The sequence below is a fragment of the Pleurodeles waltl genome, chromosome 5 (assembly GCF_031143425.1).
Source record: "Pleurodeles waltl isolate 20211129_DDA chromosome 5, aPleWal1.hap1.20221129, whole genome shotgun sequence".
Taxonomy (NCBI): Eukaryota; Metazoa; Chordata; class Amphibia; order Caudata; family Salamandridae; genus Pleurodeles; species Pleurodeles waltl.
Window position 1 is genome coordinate 904,913,528 of NC_090444.1, and position 18,852 is coordinate 904,932,379.

An 18,852-nucleotide genomic window follows, 5' to 3' on the forward strand; every position below is an offset into this window, starting at 1 on the left:
ACGTCTCAGTACCTAAATGTTTCCTAGCAGACAAGAATACCAAATGCATGTATATTTGTATCTATCTATCTGACTCTCTCCCTCTCAGGATCGTGGACTAATTCTTAGTCTGATAAAATGTTTTCTCTTCAGCAAAAGCGCATATAACATGTAAGCAATAACAGTGTAGTTAAAACCATCATTAACAAAAGTCAATATACAAAATATATGTTACGTAAATCTCAATCATTTGAATTTCAACGCATCACCCTATTGGTACTCACACTTGTTGAATCACTAGTCTTCACCTAATATTGGCAATCACTTCAGAAACTGCACTCTATCAGACTTTTAAATTGGGTTCTGGATAATTGGGTTTGTATCTAATCTGGGCACTTTTTTAAAAAATTCTCTGCTTCTCCTCATCATTATCTAAACCTTACCTCTGCTACCAACTTTTTATGAGAGGGGAGAATTTCTAAATTTCATCTACTATTTCCTGCCTCCTCACTTATCGCAAAGATCCACACCTATATCGGCCAAGAGTTGCAGAGAATGAAAATAGTAGATTCAATTTTTAAATTCTCTGCTCTCCCACACCAAATATAGAGAAATGTCAAATATCACTCTGTGGCAGACTGTATATTTGTTGAGGAAGCAGCGTAAAAGAAGTGATTACTTGCTCACAAACTCTTTTCACAGACCAATCCATATTAATTCCACAAATGAACTGTCAGAGCGAAACAGAGGATTGTCAGTAAGGTATTCTGTCCTCTGGAGTGCAGATGGGAAGTTTTCCCTGTCAGGGTTGTCAGAACTATCTTAATACCAATGCCCTCTACAAGGTTTGAGCTGTTGCCTGAAAGTCGGGATGCATCAATAAAATGTGAAACTAGACTGCACAAAAGATAGCATGGGCTCTGATACCTGTTATCCAAACAAGCAAGTGTGAGTGAAAGTGGAGGGAGACGACTAAGTCGGGACTGCCATCTTTATCTGGGACAAACAGGCCAGCCTTCATTGTTTCCGATGAGGGCAGTAATTCAGCTTCTTTTTCAAGAGATGCAAACAAGCTCTGAATCGCCAGCAAGTTCAAATCACAAAATTAAAGACATTGTTTCTTCTTTTTAGGGTCGAGCCTGCGTTGCATGCGCTCGCGCATGCGTATCGCAGCAAGACGCTTTAGTTACTAGAAAAGGGCTCGGAGCCCTGTCGACGTCATGTAAGTGTGTTTCATTGGTTCGTGGGCTTGCCTAGTAAAATCTGCTTGCTTTCATTAATGGAAGGCATGCACACGTCATGCCTTTTCCTGTGGTTAGCCCTCCTTGAGCGCAGCGACCAAGTACAGAAAACATGCGAGGCTCGCTGTTTTCTGTCAGATCGTGGACTACTTTTTCTCTATTTTCCTAGCGCGGTTTCGCTTGGCAGTTAATTATTTTTCGGGTTACGTACATAAAAGCACTTCTGCCGATAGATTAAAAGTCGGGTTAGGAGTTTACAACGCGATCAGCTCTAACATGAGCAAACGCGAGACCCGTTGTATTGCAAATGCTTGTTATTGTTATTTCTTGTACCTTAAAAGTGCCGGCCACTCCCCCAGATGGCGTTACTGGGCTGCTTGCTTGCTGGTCATTTCATCTGCAGTTGCGCCATCCCAGGTGGCCATTTTGGAATGGCATCATCCATAGAATGTCATTGTTTTATTTTGCAAGCTGGCCCCCAACATGTTGGAAATCATGAATTGGTACAACGACACACTGTGCACAAAACCATCAAAGATGGCCACCCAAAGCTGTGTTAGATTGTACACTTATTTTGAATTGAAAGTATATGCTTTCCAGGTTTAGGCATAGTAAATTTTTTAAAAGTTTTCTTCTTTTAATTTATGCTGCACATTATATTGAGTTTGCCTGCAGGTGAGGTTTTTGTTGTTGATCAATGGAAGGTTAATACAAGAATAAGTCAGTGGGTGGATGAATGAGGGCAGGGATAAGTGACATGGTGAATGTATGATGTTAATGAGTGCCTAAACTTACTTGTGAGATGCTGTGGTGGTTTCCACATAATTATCTGTTTGCATCATTCACCACATAATGCATCAAATGCTGCATAATCTGCACATTTTAACTAAAAAAGTTTCCAGCTTAAATGGACTAAACGTTTCTAAAATTGTGGTGATCCATAGGGCAACACCGAGGAATATCTATGCAAAGGTTGTCCTCTTTCAGTTGCTTTTTACTGTATTTGGATTTTAAATGGGCACTAATAAGGTGAAACCTTTGTCCAGACTGTTAACATGTGAAAAAAGTGTCAATTATGATGCAACAATATCACAAAATATGTCACATTAGGTCACATATGTTGCCTTTTCTTACTGCATAATTTAATGAAATTTGCTGCATAATGTGTTCCTTCCCTGCTGCATAATGCCAGTGGACCTGGTTTGGGGGGTATCTTGGTGTCTCTTTTTTTTTTTTTTTAAGAGATGGAGAGGGAGTTAACTCCCCACTGCTAGGCAGTTGCATCCTATGCGTCCATTGTTGTAGCTGCTGTCTATTTACTGCTTGGGCGAAGAGAGGGTGGAGAAGAAGTTATTTCATATATTTTTACATTGTTTATATTTACCTAACTGACTAACTTCAATAAACTGTGTGAATAAGGAAAAAAAGCATGGAAGTGTTGGGAGGATACCTAAGGGACATGGCTGTATTCAGGAGTCAAAAGCCTCAAGCATGCCTAGAGAAAGATTAATGTGCATAGTTTGCTGTTCTGTACCCTTTGCTGAATGTAGTAATAAAAAAACGCAAGTGTTGCTTGTCCTCCCATTTTCTGGCTTGCCAGAACCTTAGTCTATAGGAATGACAGAGCCTTCTCCTCTTTCGTCGTCATATTGGCTGGTAATGTCCACCTGGTATCCCCAAGCTATAGTGAACAGACTTGGCCTTAAGGCCACTAAACCCAGTTGACTTTGTGAGAACCTTCAATAACACTTCTAGAGCTCATCGGAAATTTTGGGGTATTTCTCGTTTTTAGATTGACCTGAGATGTGTTAATGTTGGCCAACTTGAACGCTGTACCTTTGGAGCCTCCATTCTGTTTTCAAAGATCTTGAAATACTGTGATTTGCATGTCTAATTGTATTCTAATACGGATTTGCGGGGGCAGGGCCAGTTTTCCCCCATGGGTACCACACAGACAATTGGGAGCTGTTAGCGCACCTGGTCCTCAGTAAGTAAACTTACAAGGGGACGCGTATAGGCCGATTTAACCTTTTGGATCGCATGGAATATCCTAATTATGTAGTGACTAATGGCATCAATAATCAGCATAACCAATTAATAACATTTAAAATCAATACAACTAAAACCATCAATTCATAAATAACCACAACTTGTTAAAGCGTTTAACAAATTTTATTTTCCCTATTAGTCACAATAGTAAGTCATCAAGTTAAATCAAACTTTACTTAATTCCACGCAGAATTAGTTCATTAGTCATCATCAATATCATAAACTAATCAGAACTTGAGGAAACATCTGCTTGAATGCGTCAACATAAGCCAATAGAGGTGAATGCAATGGCATTAATTGCGGAGTTCAGCATAACAGTCCGTCAATCATTTGTCACTGTCAAACGTCACCCATAGGAAACCTACCTAACCCAGGTTAGCATTGGCATGTGGGGCTTCATGCTAAAACAATTTGGAAAAACGTGAATTTGGAAAACCATCTAGCTAGATGGAAAACTATAAAACAGCACACTTGGTACCTAGAAGAAAAGGCACAAGTTAATCAGTCACTTTGTCGTAGCTACCTATCCATGGAGTGAATCAGCAGCAAAGTCAGTCTTCATCTTCAGGTCATCCATTAATCAGCAATGCATCAGGCTCTCAAGAGTATGAGCCCAACGACAGAATCTCGAACCACGTCTCCTGATGTCCGCAATTCTCCCCTCGCATCTGAGATTTTAGCCCCTTGTCATGACTTTTTATTAGGGTCTCCCAGTCCATCCCCCTTATTCCCAATTGGTCAGTGAGTCAGCAGATATGACTCTAACCTATAATATTAATTTTTCAAATCTATGAGTTCTGATTTTTCATCTTTCACAGTACACGGATTGGTCCACTGTACGATGTCCTCATCATCCGGCTCTTCCAGTATCAAAAATGTTGCCTGTTCCTCTTCAGTCAGTGCTCTCATTGTTCAAGTCCTGGGAAAGTTCATTTAGTCTACTCTACACATAAATGTATCAATTTGACTTCATCATCTCCTGTCTGTCGGTACAGTGCAGAAAATTCTAGCTAAGCAACTTTATCATCGGGTGGTTCAGGGTCCGGTTAAGACATCAGCTTCTCTACAGTGTGTTAGAAATTCAGTTTCTTGTGTGAGGCCTGGAAAGGACTAGGCCGTAACCGCAGCTAAGTTAATTCTACAAATTAACATAGGTTATACATCTTAATATGACATATTACTACATTATTCCTAGACATTTTCATTATTTCACACATTTTTAGTTATTTTAGTACAACTTCGTATATGTGGGTGCCACTCCCCATGGCCACAATTTCAAACGTGCACTTTATTTTCTCTACAATTAATTTCTCTACGAACTTTTCATTAATCAAAACACGTAAACATTCATTAATAATTTCTAATTAGCATGTTTGTGTCGGCAGAGCCATGGTGATTTAGTGACCCCTCCACATCTTTTCCTCGTCCAAGAACTTCCTAAATGAAGGAAGCTAAAGCTTATTACACTCGTGGATTCTAACTGCAAAGTATACCTTTCAATCTTGGACACAGATCAAACCTATCCCCACACCTTGGGTACTTTGTAAGCCTTGATTAGGTGAAACATTATAGGTCTGTTATCCAAGGAGAAAACTGAACAGCTATTGACATTGCTTTTCTTGGCTTAGTTTTTAATTTCATAGTTTTATTCTACGTGTGTTGGATTGTCAGTCAGAAGAGGTTAGGGCTTTTTGTTTCAATGTGGGTTTTGTTTTTACATGCCCTGCCCAATCCAGATTTATATCCCGTTACTTATATAACAAATAATCATGGTTGGACAATTAATCATCTTTTTTTTCTGTTGGCCGATTTACGTGCCATGCCATTGCTGACCTTTTTCACCTCCTGAAGTAAGTCTTAACTGCTTGACCAAACTACCTTTGGAAAGTCGGGAGAATTGTGTTAATGAATATATAAATTATTTAGCTGGGTGTCTGAGCCAATATGCCTTCCTTGTTTGCGGGGTTGCTGTATTACAGATGAAGCAGCCCAGATCTTGAGATGTGTGCAGATTTAACAGTTCTTACCTTGGATTTGTCATAAGTGTAAACAGAAGTTAACGCCAGGGGCTCCATTTAACCAGAATTCCTTTGCCAATAGATAATGTTAATCATAATATTACTAATGCACTAGTCAGATAGAACGTGTAGGTTTCAGTTATGTGTGTTAAATTGGCGTGAAGCTTTCTCATTGGAGTTTTGGTGCCCAGAATACACTTTCAAAAGTCTTCATCTTGATGGTGTCAAACTACAGAGAAGATTTCCTGCCGTAGCAGAGCATATAACTGGAAGTGTGTGGCCATTGCTAAGAAGGTGGCGCTCATCAAGGTCATTGGAATGCCAAATTTGTAAGCTTAAAAACATAAGTTTACAAAAAAAAATCTATGAATGCATGCAGCTTACAAAGATGTTACACGTCTTTGTAGGATAACCTTTTTTTTCATCATCTTATGTGCATGTTCCGAAGTGGTCATATTGTAAAATGTGTCCTGCCACAGGCTTCCTTACTGACTCCTTATTTATAGCCTGTCTTTCCGATTCTCACCTTTCTGATCACCATTCCACCTAGTCCTGGAACTGGAAACTGGCTCTAAATCCAGAGACTTTGCTCAGATTAGTGCTTTATGCTCTGCAGCTCCTGGCTATCCATACATGTATATGAGCCTCTACCAGCTCCGGTTTTCTCAAGAGTTCCATTTTACTTAGTGAGCAGAGTAGACCAGCATCTACTTCTGTTGCTTTCCGTGTTTTTTCTGATATGAGTAATTTACCCCTATATCGTGTGTGTGTGTGTGTGTGTGGTGTGTGTGTTTTTGTTACCCCACTGCTAGAAAGGAAACATTTACTGCATGATAAACCTACACGTTTCCCTGCTCAGAGTCAACCTGCACGTGTATCCGATATCCTGTTCCTTTTCGCCCAGCATGCATGCAATTCCTCATGGGCACTGAATCTAGCCTGAAATTGGTGGTAAGGTTCGAAATCTGACTCTGATTTTAAAGGGACGTGCTCTCCAAAAGCCTCTCTAAGTGACACAAGACCACCTCTGGAACATGTACAGTGAGCGGTGGTGGCAACATACTGTTTTTGAATCCATAGTGTTTGGACATGCCTTTTTACCTGTTCCAAGCCAGAATACGAGATGTATACGATTATGTTTGTGCGCCATACCAAGACCCTGCGCTGACATCCCAATGTGTTATGTCTAGTGTGTATGGTGCCAGGCAGCAGGACTCCATTTTTTTGTGTGTGCTGTACCGAGTGGGATCCATTACAGATTGCCCCTGTTTTTAATATGACTCAATATGAAGGTTATGATACAGCTTCCCTAGATAATGGAATTCTATAGCGTGCATTTCTGAGCTGGAGGGTGTAGCTCTAGACACAGTTGAGGAGGAATGGAGACTGGGCTGCCTTTAAAAAAATGTGTGACCTGTTTAGCAGGAGGTTGCTGATATTCTTTCTGCGCAGTGCCATCTATTTGATGGGAGGTCGTAATGAGGATAAGCCAGCATATTCATAATCAGAGGGAGGTTTATAGGTAGTGTCTTGGCTCTTGGTCCTCCCTTGAATCGCCCATCCAGGAAGGTTGAATACAGCCAGATACAGAGCTTTACACATATTTACTTTTTGCACTTTTTTTTATCTCTGACAGATTACCTCCCTTATATTCCTTGGACTTCTTGCTAGACTGAGAACGAAGTGTGGTGGGGTTGTACTTAGATTAGTTTACACCTAATTAAATGTCCTGTCTGACAGCATCTTAACAAATGAAAGCAGCACTGTATATAATCTCCCATCACAAGGGCAGGGCAGCAGGGCTAGGTTGAAATCCCACCTGAAAATAAAGCAGGTATTTCATTGTGCCAGCCCTGTGGTGCAACAGTTGGCTGCATTCTCAGCAGCCTGGCGCTCTAATATAACTTGCAGATGGACTGTGTGTTGTTATGTGCAAATAAGCTTCCACACTCTTCTTCTTCCACTCTACGGCCATTCTTTCAGTGTAAGCATGCTTAAATAGGGATTGCTTTACATATTTTTTTGCTGGCTGTTAGTATCGGGATCAGTAAAAACATGCTGAAGGTCAATCCTTCCAAAACTTGATTCCACACCTGCTAAGCTTGGGACCGCAAGGCTCTTGTCACACTTGAGGCCGTCCCTAATATTATCTCTAGTGAGAATCGTCTGATTTATCCTTCCAGATTTCTAACCATAGTAATGTAGGGCACAATTTAATATAATCTTCTATATAGTGGATGCCCAATTCTGTATGGCAAATTACATGACGGGATGCAATTGGGGCCTTGAGAACTTTTCTGCAAAACCTTTTTTCTTTAGTCTGAACACTATTGAACCGTAGGTTGCTATCCGAATACACTGTGTTTTATATATTTCTAACAGTGGCATAAGGGCACCACTTCCCCCACCCCAAACGGGACTGCTGCGGTAGATTAAATAGTGTGCCAATAGCCCTGGTCAATTTAATCCTACACTGAGCACTGTGTGAAGCCCCTGATCCAAAGTTGCAGTGTTGCAAAGGTCAGCTCCAGATACGAGAAAGTGCTAGTGCATTTTAAGATATTACCAATAGCAAAAAAGGTCAACTGGTGGTTTTTAGTACAGTATGCCATGATTTAGGATTTGGGGAGGTTGGTTTGCAAATCCAGTGCACCCATAAAATCTACTAAAGCATGTACTAAGAGGCGCAGGGCTTTTGGTGTGCGTGCCATCAGCACTTCGTCATCCTCATTCAGGAGAGTAGGCGGGATAAGCCATTAACCTTGTGGACATCTTGGGTAATGGAAATTAAAATTTAAAAAAGAAGGGGGGAAGCTTATTAATATACAAAATACCTAAAAGTGGAGCTAAAATACACCTTTGTCTCACTCCCCAAAAAACTCCTACGTCACCAGAGATGTCCCCATAGGTGCTAATCGTAAGTCTTGCCTTCATATCCCGGTGGGGTTAAGCTAAAGAGTGCACCAGTGCTTCGTCCATTCCGTAGTTGGAGATTTGCCCATAATTTTGATTGGTTGTCACAATCGAACGCTGACGTGAAGTCCCTAAAGGCCAAATATACAGGAGATTGTTTAGCCGCAGTGTATTTTTCAGTAACCAGTTTCAGGTTCAAACATTACTCAACTGTCTGATCCTGTTTCATAAACCCATACTGACAGTGATACAAAATAGACGCCTCCTCTAATCTTTCTTTAATTCTGTTATACAGCACCCTTCCTATGATCGTTACTGTTGTATCAATTAATGAAATAGGCCTATAGCATCCTGGCTGTGAGTGTTTGCTTTTTTTAAAGATGGGTACTATAATGGAAGTTGTCCATGAGCTAGATAGAGAACAATGGGCAAAATTATTTTCAAAGTTTGTTAATAATGGGGCCCAAAAATCACGGCTAGACTTTATAAGATCGATTGGCACACCATTGGAGCAGGAGCCTTGCCAGTAGCACTGGCTTATGGTATCTTCTACCTCACTCAATGTTACCTGCACAATTCAGGGCCATAGTAAGGTCGGTCTGAACTGTTGAGACAGCATAAATCTTTGCAAAATGTGCCTCCTATGTCTCACTAGAAATATGACAACGAATCGGAGTCCCTATTTGTTTGAAACACCTCCTATCTGAAACCGCAGACCAAAAAGTTTTACTGTCCTTTTTGATTGCTGCCAAAAATAAAGAATTCCATTTTGGGGCTAGTATGACTCCTCCTCCTCCTGGGAGTGACTTCCTTGTATTGTCGGCGTAAATATTGTACCTCCGAAGGGTCCCTAGGTTTTGCCTTAACGGCCTTACTCAATTGTCTGTTGGCCGGAGAACACAAGGTTAAGCCACCTAGGCCTGGAATCAGTTGGACAGAATTGTTTAAGTAGTTAGTTCCTTATCTTTATACAGAGCTCACTGAAAGCACCAACTACTTTTTGCTCTGTATCCTCTTCTTTTAGGCATGCCATTATCAAATCCATGTTTCCGCTAACCACTCTATTGAAAAAACATTGCAGGATCCTGCAGTCTCCATATCCATCTTAAGCTGTCTGTGGTTGGCTGGTTCTACCTCAATAGGGTTGTGATCCCCAAGGTTTGAAGGAACCTTTTTAATTTACTGGGTTGAACGTTGATATGTTATGATATGATATGTTGATATGTTTAATTTATTGGCTAAGCATGTATTGTGCTAACAAAAAGCCTGAATCATATTGTGTGCCCTTGCATATAAAGAGAACTGTTGATGCATCGAATATTTTTAGTTTTTTTTTGTTTCCTTTTCCATTGTTTAGCTGCCCACTTGTTGCATATTTTACTAATCGCCTACCCTGCACCTTCATATGGAAGACCTACTACTTAAATTCAAATCGATTGTACAAATAGTATATTCCTTATCCTAAACTCATTATACAAAAATGTGTTTTGTTTGGAGTTTACTGCACGGGTTGGAACCTTACTAGAATTATTCCAATTCACTGAAGTTACTACATTTATACACAGCTTCCCAAGAGTACCGAGCTGTTTTTCTCTCTCTGTTGTAACAAAACTGCAAGCGGCTTGAAGAATGGCTTTAGAGATGCAGTGAAGGACCCCAGAAGAGCTACAAGTATTGCATTTCCTTTATTACGGTGGTTCTTTTTTGATGCTGCATCGTCAATTTGAAAGCCAGGCAATAGCACGAAAGGGTTGGTTTTGGTAAAGATTTGATTTTTAATTAGAGCTAGTAGATAGTTGGTCACCTTACAGTGAAACTCTGGTAAGGGCAGGCTTTACCTTTTGAAACTCTCTCCCTCTTACAAAGTTTAAAATGTTAAAAACATTACATTCAGTAGTTACTTAAACAGATCAATTGTCTCTTTAAATATTAATGATGCACGATAGATTGGGTTTAGCGTTGCATTGCTATTTCTGCAAATCTCCAAATTTCTGAACCTAACCAGTAGTTTGTGTTGCTTTGTGTAACTACCTCCAGCCTCAGCTTTGCACTTAAATACAGGATGCATCTATATTGCCAGCCTTTGCTACTGAGTGGAGATAGTGTGTATGTGCCCAAAGTAATATCCATCTACTCAGCCACATACAGTACTTTGTTTCACAGAGCTCTTGTGAATTTAAAAAAAACGTATTCGGTGTGGATAGGGTTATGGTTTTAGTCAGGATATCAAGATAGTATATGATCAGACTCCTAAAATCCCTACAACTATCAGCTAGTATGAGCTCAACCTCTTACGAGATTGGCCACTTTCCTGCTTCTTTGATCCATCAGGCAGTGCCATTGCTGAGCTCAATGGATGCTACTTCATTAACTTGTCATTAAAAACTGGATCACCAAGCACTATTGTCCTCCCGTTGTTACTGAATCCAATCCAGACCAGTCTTATTATACCGATTTATACCAAGCTATACAATTTTTGGTTTAATCAGTTCCTCTCAAGACAATGCCTTTTCTTCTCTGTGCCACTTTATCTGCAGGGCTTTAAATTGTATTTTGTTATAAAGGTCTTTGTGTTGCTGTGAACAGCTGGCATTCTCTTTCATGGCTTACGCAAACTGTGCCTATGATTAGTTATCTGTTGTCAGTTCCATGACACATGATCAGTGAAGGAGTGTACTTGACAAGAAAATCCATAGATTAAAGAAAGTTCTTTCTTTTTTGTTTTATAATTGTATTCGTGTTTAATAAGTTTTAGCGTATGCAGATTATCTTCAGATTGTTTGACTAAAGGTGTTCCACACCTTCAATCTTCCAGTCATGGGATTGTTCCTGTCAGTCCTTTGTTTCTTGCAAAATAACCATGCTAGCCTGGAATATCTTCCTGTGGCATTTGCTATTTGTGTTAGCAAATGTTTGTTGATAGTGGTGAAAGACCAAATGTTCCTTTGGTGCCATAATGGAGTGGGACTACCCCTCTGGTGGTGGATGGATCGCCCTTGTCTAGGGGCCCTGACTGATTTGTGCTGCACAGTTCTTATAAGATATCTCTCCTATACTGCACTTGTATGAGACAGAAGTACTCTTTGAGTACCCCGTGTCTCATTCATGATTAAAGCACCTGGATTTCATTTGGATGTTGGCACCAAGTGACAGATTAGGTGTGTAAGTGGCCGAGGAGAAGGTGGAATGAGCAAAAACAAACGTTTAGGGCTGGGTTTGTGTTTTTTTCCTAGCTCAGAAATAATTGTTAAACTGTACACACAGTTTAATTCCAGTTTTAATTCTTCCGGTTTTCTTTTGTTCCAGGTTGGCCTCCGACAGCTGGATATGTCTTTGCTTTGTCAGCTGTATTCTCTATACGAGTCCATTCAAGAATACAAAGGTGCATGTCAGGCTGCGACAAATGCCGACTGTTCATATGCGCTGGAAAATGGATACTTTGATGAAGAGGAAGAGTACTTCCAGGACCAGGGCACACCCATCAGTGAAGGAAATGACAGTATGCACATGAATCTTTCGCTGCCGGTGCCCTCCACCTCCAACAGCGACTGGATATTGGAATCAATATAGGCTACGTTCTGGTTGTCCAGTGTGAGGGAGATTTACTAGTGATTCTTTTTTTTTTCATCCAACTCTGAAAAATGTTCGTAGCGATTGATTGTCTGGTACTGTTGCGAAGTTTTTTCGAATTACTAAGGTTTCACGGGCAACTGTTACTTCCTCGACATAAGAATATGGATACTGAATGCCAGTGCTCATAAAATCAAACCTGCTAGAAGGCACACATCCGGAATTCAGCTACTGCAAGACAGCTGAATAGACTTTTTGCAGCACTACCTTAAATACTTTTGTGTGAAAATGGGCTTTCGGTTGTTTTTGTCAAGGTGAAAATCTAAATTCATGTGGTATACATATAGGCGAATCCGATCCCCTCGTTTTAGAGTTGTCTATTGTCTGCATAGTGGCACGAATCCCTGCATCTGCATGTCAGCTTTGAGTGGAATGCGTTTTTGGTGACGTGACTGGAAAGCGCTTTTAACGTTGGGCGATTAGGGCATGACTGGTTCTGAAAGAATGGGTGCTTGTATGAAAGCATAGTTTCAGTTCTGGGCAAGAGTCTTTTTCTGGTGTGCAGTTTTTTATGTTTGTTTCTTGGCGTGCGATTGTAAAAGACTGTTCCTTTAATGTGGTATAAGCAATTTTCCAGCTTAGTGTGTCACTCATCTAACCGTTGTGGATTGCTGCCTCCTTGTAAAGCAAAATTAGTTTTCTACTTTTTAGCACGTTATATAGTTTAAGAGCAGCTGCGTTTGTAACGAGGGAGAATTGCACTGCCCATTTTCCCAAAGGAACTAGACAGTAACGGTTCCAGTACACACGTACGTTTGCGTTCACACGTATTTAATTAACAGTATTACCACACTCCAAAGCTTCATATGTAATGCATTCTTAAAATGGTACACATTTCATGCACTAATCCTTGTACGATTCTCGAAAAGACTGAATGCAATGTGTCCTTGTGTAAAATATTTCGCTTTTAAAGAATACTAACGCTTTGAAAGCTTAAACCATAATGTGCGATGGAGTGCATTGAGTGGTGATTGGGTAGTGGTTATTATAGGCCCAGTGCTTCCAGCTAGAAACTGGTTGCTGGTACTCCAAATGCTGCACTAGACCTCAGCATAAACCATCCTTGCTTGGCCGGCGTAGTGGAACTCCAGTATAGGAAATACAAAAAGTATGTTTACAGACCTAATATTGTTACTCCTGTAAGTCTTACCAAATATCATGGCCGCATAAAAATAAACCTCTACTGCAAGTTTTATTGCAATTTCAGAAGTGATATTCCTTATTTTTTCCAGTACTAGTACTTGACTAATAATTGATATAACATACCACGAATAATGGCATTGAAAACAAAACTGCTGATTATGCACATAAGTGGATATGGAAGAAATTGACTGAGGGACTCGCAATGTCACTTACATCGGTTGATGGTTAAAGTGGTGGTATGCGTTTGAGACGGACTTGCAGTGGAGGTGGTCGGGCTTAAACCTCTAGTTAGCTGGAGTAAAGCTGGTGGTACTTTGTCTCGAGGGGCTGTGGTAGACCTTGGATTTTATTATTTTTATGTGAAGTTTATGTGAAGCTCTGGATTAGGAGGGTATAGCTAATCTGCAAGAAGCAGGGAGTGAAGCTTGATTGTGCATAATGTCTGATCTTGCCAGTCTGCTCCTTGTCTGATCACCTGCGATGCATATCTATGTGCAGCTTGGTCCTGCTCTTTTCAGAACTTCCCAAACCCTCCAAGAAGCAGTTAGAGTTGAAGGAGTAAGGGAAGGTGTGGGGGGGGCAGGAACGGGGTTGTACAGAGGTAGTAGATAGAAACTGGTAGATAATGACAAGGGGGGAGTTGGTTAGCAAGTACCCAGCTCCTTGGAAGAGGAATGTGTTCTCTCTGCTTTCACCGCTAGAATGCTTCTCTGCTGCAAGATGCCATTTTACATTTTTCCATAAGGATTCATAAACATTTGTTTCTGCACCTCCTTCTATATTGTGCTTTAGTTGTCGTTCTACTAATAAGTTATATTGCATGCTAGATCTGCCTTGCAGACCATGAGGATGCTTCATCCTGTTCGTGTAGGGTACATATTTATCACTCACTGGCCCTGAAACCTCTGACACTACCTTTATTGTCTGTTCTTAGTAGGTCAGACCAGGCAGCATTAATATGGCAGGGCACCACCTATTGCATCTGCTCATTGTTTGCATGAACTCCCATCCCACCCTCTGTAGTCTTTTACCGCCTTTTCACTTTATTACCTATAAAGTGTTAACCAGATTCTCTGTTATTATTATGTACATATTACATGATGACTGACTCATTTCTAGTCGTGGCCTAAGGCATGCAATGTCTGTTGCAAGGCATTCTGTTTGCTTATAGTGTCTTAGAGCCACCCCACTGCCTACTATTGGTTGGATTTATTGCCATACTCATTTACTTGCGTCTTTTTTTCATGGATTGTGTGGGCTCTACTTCCTTATCGCAAGTTTGACCCACCCCTGCAACATGGGCTCATTACTGTGTCATTTGCTTGTGTTTTTTGGTGCCGGGCATGTCCCCTGTTTTTCTTTTCTGCCTCCTTGATTACCCTGTTTTGCTTTCCTGTGGGCATTTTTTTCCATTCTAGTTACAGATCAAACTCTGATCATATATTTTAAAAAAAATAATAAGTGCTTGCGTTATTTTGTAGGTGGGCACATTCGTGATACGCGTGCCTATAAAATACCGCAGATCTATGCGTTAAAAGGTTTTATTATTTTATTTTTATTTTTTTTTTGTTTTTTTTTGTTTTCCTGATTCTAAAATCCTGCTGCACAGCATTTGGGATGATGTGTAGCATTGCGAAAACCAGCGGCAAAGCTAGTAGGTCCCAAAGGCGAGACCTATTGCTTTGCCAGTGCTTGTTTTTTGTGTTGCTGTTGTGCTTTGAATGAGATTGAGTGTGAAGGAATGTAGCCTTATAATATGCCTTAAAAACCGTGCAATTTCTTGTTTGAGAACAGTGCTTTAATGCATCACAAATTGGAATACATCACAAAACCGAGATGGGAGACTGATCTAAATTATGCCAAAAAGTGTCCTGAAATCAGAAAGATACATTTATTTAAGTCACACTGTTACAGGAACAAAAGACTTTGACCTAGACTTAGATTTGAACTTTGAATTGCCCCAGTAGCCGTACAATTTGAAATGTGTTAAGTTTGAGATGGTGTGGTGGTTTGAAAGCCGTGTAGTGTTAGTGTAAGAAAAAGACAAAAAAATAACCCCAGCAAGTTAGTGGTTCAATACAAATAGTAGCTGCACCATAAGGGTTGCGAGGGACACTAGTGGCCAGATGTATGTCGCTTTTTCTTGGTCACAAACGGCCCAATTCACAGAATCTGGGCATTTTCGACCAAATAAAAGCATTTTTCAATGCACAAAGCCCATTTTGCGATTCGGTAATCTATTTACCGAATCGCAAAATGGGTTTGCAACTCACTATTAGGAAGAGGTGTGCCAAAGGTGTCTCTTCCTAATAGCGACTCACAGTGGTGTATGTATGATTGTTTTGTGAACGTGAATGCGGATGCAAAAAAAAATTTCAAATTGGTGGTAACCCATTCACAAAAGGGAAGGGATCCCCAAGGGACCTCTTCCCCTTTGAGACTGCATGCAAAAACGTTTAATGTGTTGCTTTTTAAATGCATCCCGTTTTCCCTTAAGGAAAATAGGTTGCTTTAAATTTTTTTTTTTTTTTAAATGCATTATTTAAAAGCAGTCACAGACATGGTGGTCTGCTGACTCCAGCAGGCCGCCATCCCTGTGATTTTTGTGCTTCCCAGTGAGTCGCAAATTGCGACCGACCTCATTAATATTAATGAGGTAGGTCTATTTGCGATCCACTGGGATTTGCAAAAGATACTCAATAGAGTTTCGTACATTTGGCGTTGCAATTTCCTAATTATGATTTGCATGGCTTCACAATTAGGAAATCGCAATTCCAAACGTTCGTCTATATTGCCCTAGGTGACTGTAATATATTTGTCATTCTCTCTTCAACCAGTTTGTTCAGGTGGTGCACACAATTAAAATTAGCAATTGTAAGCATTAATTGTAGATAATATATTTGCTGCTGAAAGAAAATATGGTAACGTATTTTCTGATGTGCAGCCATTTGTTTTGGTATGCAAATTAGTCTGTTGTTACCCATAGCTCACACTTTCTTCCCCTTCCGTTATATATTTAAATTCTCATTGAGAGTGCTTCATTTTCACAAGAAAGTTAATAATCCTGTAAGTGGCATATTTGGAGAAATATTAAAATTTGGGCACACATTCCACTTTGCACCTGAATTTGTTTGTGTGGAAGTTTTGGATGATGTATTTATAATGTTCTTCTTTTATAAAAGAGCAGCTGTTTGAAGTTCAAGTCCAGTTTTTCAGGCAAGACCATGCTGCGGATTACTCCTAAATAAGGATATGTTATGTCAAATTATAAGCTTGTGAATTTACCTTTCGACCCAAGTAACTAAGACACTTTCAGTGTTGGTGCCTCAGAGAACTCAAGTATACAAGTAAGTGATGAATTGCTTGAATTAACCTCAGCCACTGGTAATTACTTGGGCTACATCACAGTCCATTGTTATTTTGAACACCATGCCACCTCAGTTTGGACCCAACCATATGTAAATGAGTCTTAATCCTCCTCCAATAGGAAGAGTCCAGCTCAAACTACCAGGTCAGCTGCTCACAGAATCCGAGCACAAGCAACACAAGACCGGTTTGGCCCTGGTTGGGGCTCATCAGCTAGGGCCAGCTTATATCCTGTGGCAGCATTCATCTCCGCACATGTGTCTCCTCATGCAGAGCAGTAGCAACCCCCAAACCCCTTTCCCTGGTCACCTTTTTACTGTAATTTCCACCCCCCTCGCACTGCATGTGTGCATAGTTATTTCCATATATGTGCAGGACCCATCCCCAAACACGTTCATGCAAGACTAATGGAGATTACATCTCCACAGAAATGGTTTCAACTGACAAGATACAGATATCGTCTTATCAGAAAACATTTGCAAACTGACAGTATATAGGCAATATCTTCACTGAAGCGCCTTGAGTTAACAAGATACGGATAACATTTTTAAGCTGAAATATCTTAGAATAGGGGAAGCAGCAGCCTAGACCATCTGCAAAGCATTAGCAAACAAATTCCTAGTAAAGCCGGTCCTAAGGTCAAACAGAGCAACTGCCATCGCATGCAAGCTGCAGCTCTGCACGTAGTCCATATGTAGAGAAATCAAATAGCATACAAAATGGAGCCGTCATGTCAAGTTAAGAAACTTTCTGTTTCCACAAACCACCCTTTTTGCCATGAGGCGAACATTTTTCATCTAAATTTCTATGTTACACATGTTGTAAAACACTCCTTCTTGAGCAAGCAAAGCATTTGTTGCACGTATATTAACCGGGGGTGGGCGATAAGCTCCCATACATGTGGTACAAATGACTGGCAGACAATTTATACAAAGGCAACATCCTAGCACTACCCCTGCAACTATGAGTAGTCCTATCAACACTTTCCAGCCCCAAGTAGTAAGAATTCCCCAGAACCATCCTGACACTGTCCATGTCCTGGTATCTTGATGTATTTCTTCAGCTATTTCATGTAATTTATTTATTTTCAAGTGGACAGAAGGGGCATTATCCGGTGTATATATACACAGCAGGAAGACCCAATTCTGAGGCATACACCACAATGGTCAGCCAGTATTATGTCTAAGGTGACCCTGTGTTGGAGAGTCATCAATCTATTGGCTTGCATTTCAACAGTTATGTTGATTAATGCTCCTGCAGTCTCGTTTATGACAGCTTCAACCACATGGGTGAGTCTCCTAATGTCTCTACTTGCAAGGCCTGCTCCTGCTGGATAGAACAGGGCTAGGAAGAAATCCGTAGCTACCTCACCTGTAGTGTCTGTTTGGTCAACTTCTCTCTTCTGCAGGTGATTGTTTTTGTGGTAGCTAGGAGGCACAGTATATACAGGGGGTGTAAGAAAGGCTAAATAGCAAGCACCAGACCCTTCTGGTGGGAGGAGAATATAGGCGTTCTTCCCACACACAAACACTGTAGCTGGTGTTGCCGCAAATTCATGAGGGCCTGTCTCATTCAAATGTATAGATGTCCTACATTTTCTCTGGCCAGTCCACTTCTGTCCCTGGCGAGAGAAAGAGAGGGGTCCTTCACACTGGTCACTATTACTTTACTTCATAGTCCCTTCCTTATCTGTGATGTGGTGTAGGAGCTGTTATAACTTTCATATTCCCTTTTCTCCAGTTCATAGCCCCTCCTCCCACTGTCTATTCCACATGTATTATTTATTTTTGACAGGAAATCAAGATACCCAGGTGTTTCTTTTGCTATGGACCTTTTTAAAAGAAGTGCTGTTATTGCCACGAACTGACTTATCCTGCATGTACCATTAAATGAAAAGGAAAGAGTACCAAACGGTATACTACTCCAAGTAGAATGGGGAAGGAACCCAAAAAACGTAGCAATCAGATTTATTACAAATTTGCTCAACTACCCCCATCATTTTAATGAAAGTGTTATTCATATAATCCGCCCTATGGGCTTCCTTGTGGGTTGCTAACGTAATAAAGTGATGTTCGGGAGGGGAAGCAGTTGTGGGTAGTTTCTTATGCATGGGATCATGCCACTCAAGTGCGAAAAACGCCACTAATGCAAGGGAGCATACAGAAAGTAATGTAAATAATACAATACCCCTTTTTCTCTTGTTCGCCCCACCCTTCTCCTCCATAACATTGCTATACCTATCCATTTCCCTATCTACTCTATCAGGCACTATTTACAATAATCCCCAGTGTCCTTTGTTGGAAAGCCTCACTGGTCCGCTTATGTACAGGTCCGGTCGTTGGGGGTCTTCACCACCGGCAGGGGGTGCAGTCCTTTCTAGGACTGTTTCTTCTGTTAAGTCTCTTTATAATTCACATGAATTTTCCTTCTCAGACAATATCTAGGTCCGATTAGTTCTTGTTCAAACAACTCAAGAGGAGAAGTGCTCTTATTTGCGTGTTCCTCAAGAGTCC

General features: G+C 40.6%; 1 protein-coding gene across 2 annotated transcripts in view; it reads left to right on the top strand.

The window, feature by feature from the left end:
* FAM89A (family with sequence similarity 89 member A) overlaps positions 1-16,081 on the top strand; it is a 105,483-nt gene extending 89,402 nt beyond the window's left edge. For both annotated transcript variants that reach the window (XM_069235028.1, XM_069235027.1), the window contains one exon: positions 11,507-16,081. In XM_069235028.1, the coding sequence (XP_069091129.1) occupies positions 11,507-11,770 (264 nt within the window). In that variant the 3' untranslated portion in view covers positions 11,771-16,081. The remainder of the gene's footprint in view (positions 1-11,506) is intronic.
* Positions 16,082-18,852: the final 2,771 nt, after the last annotated feature.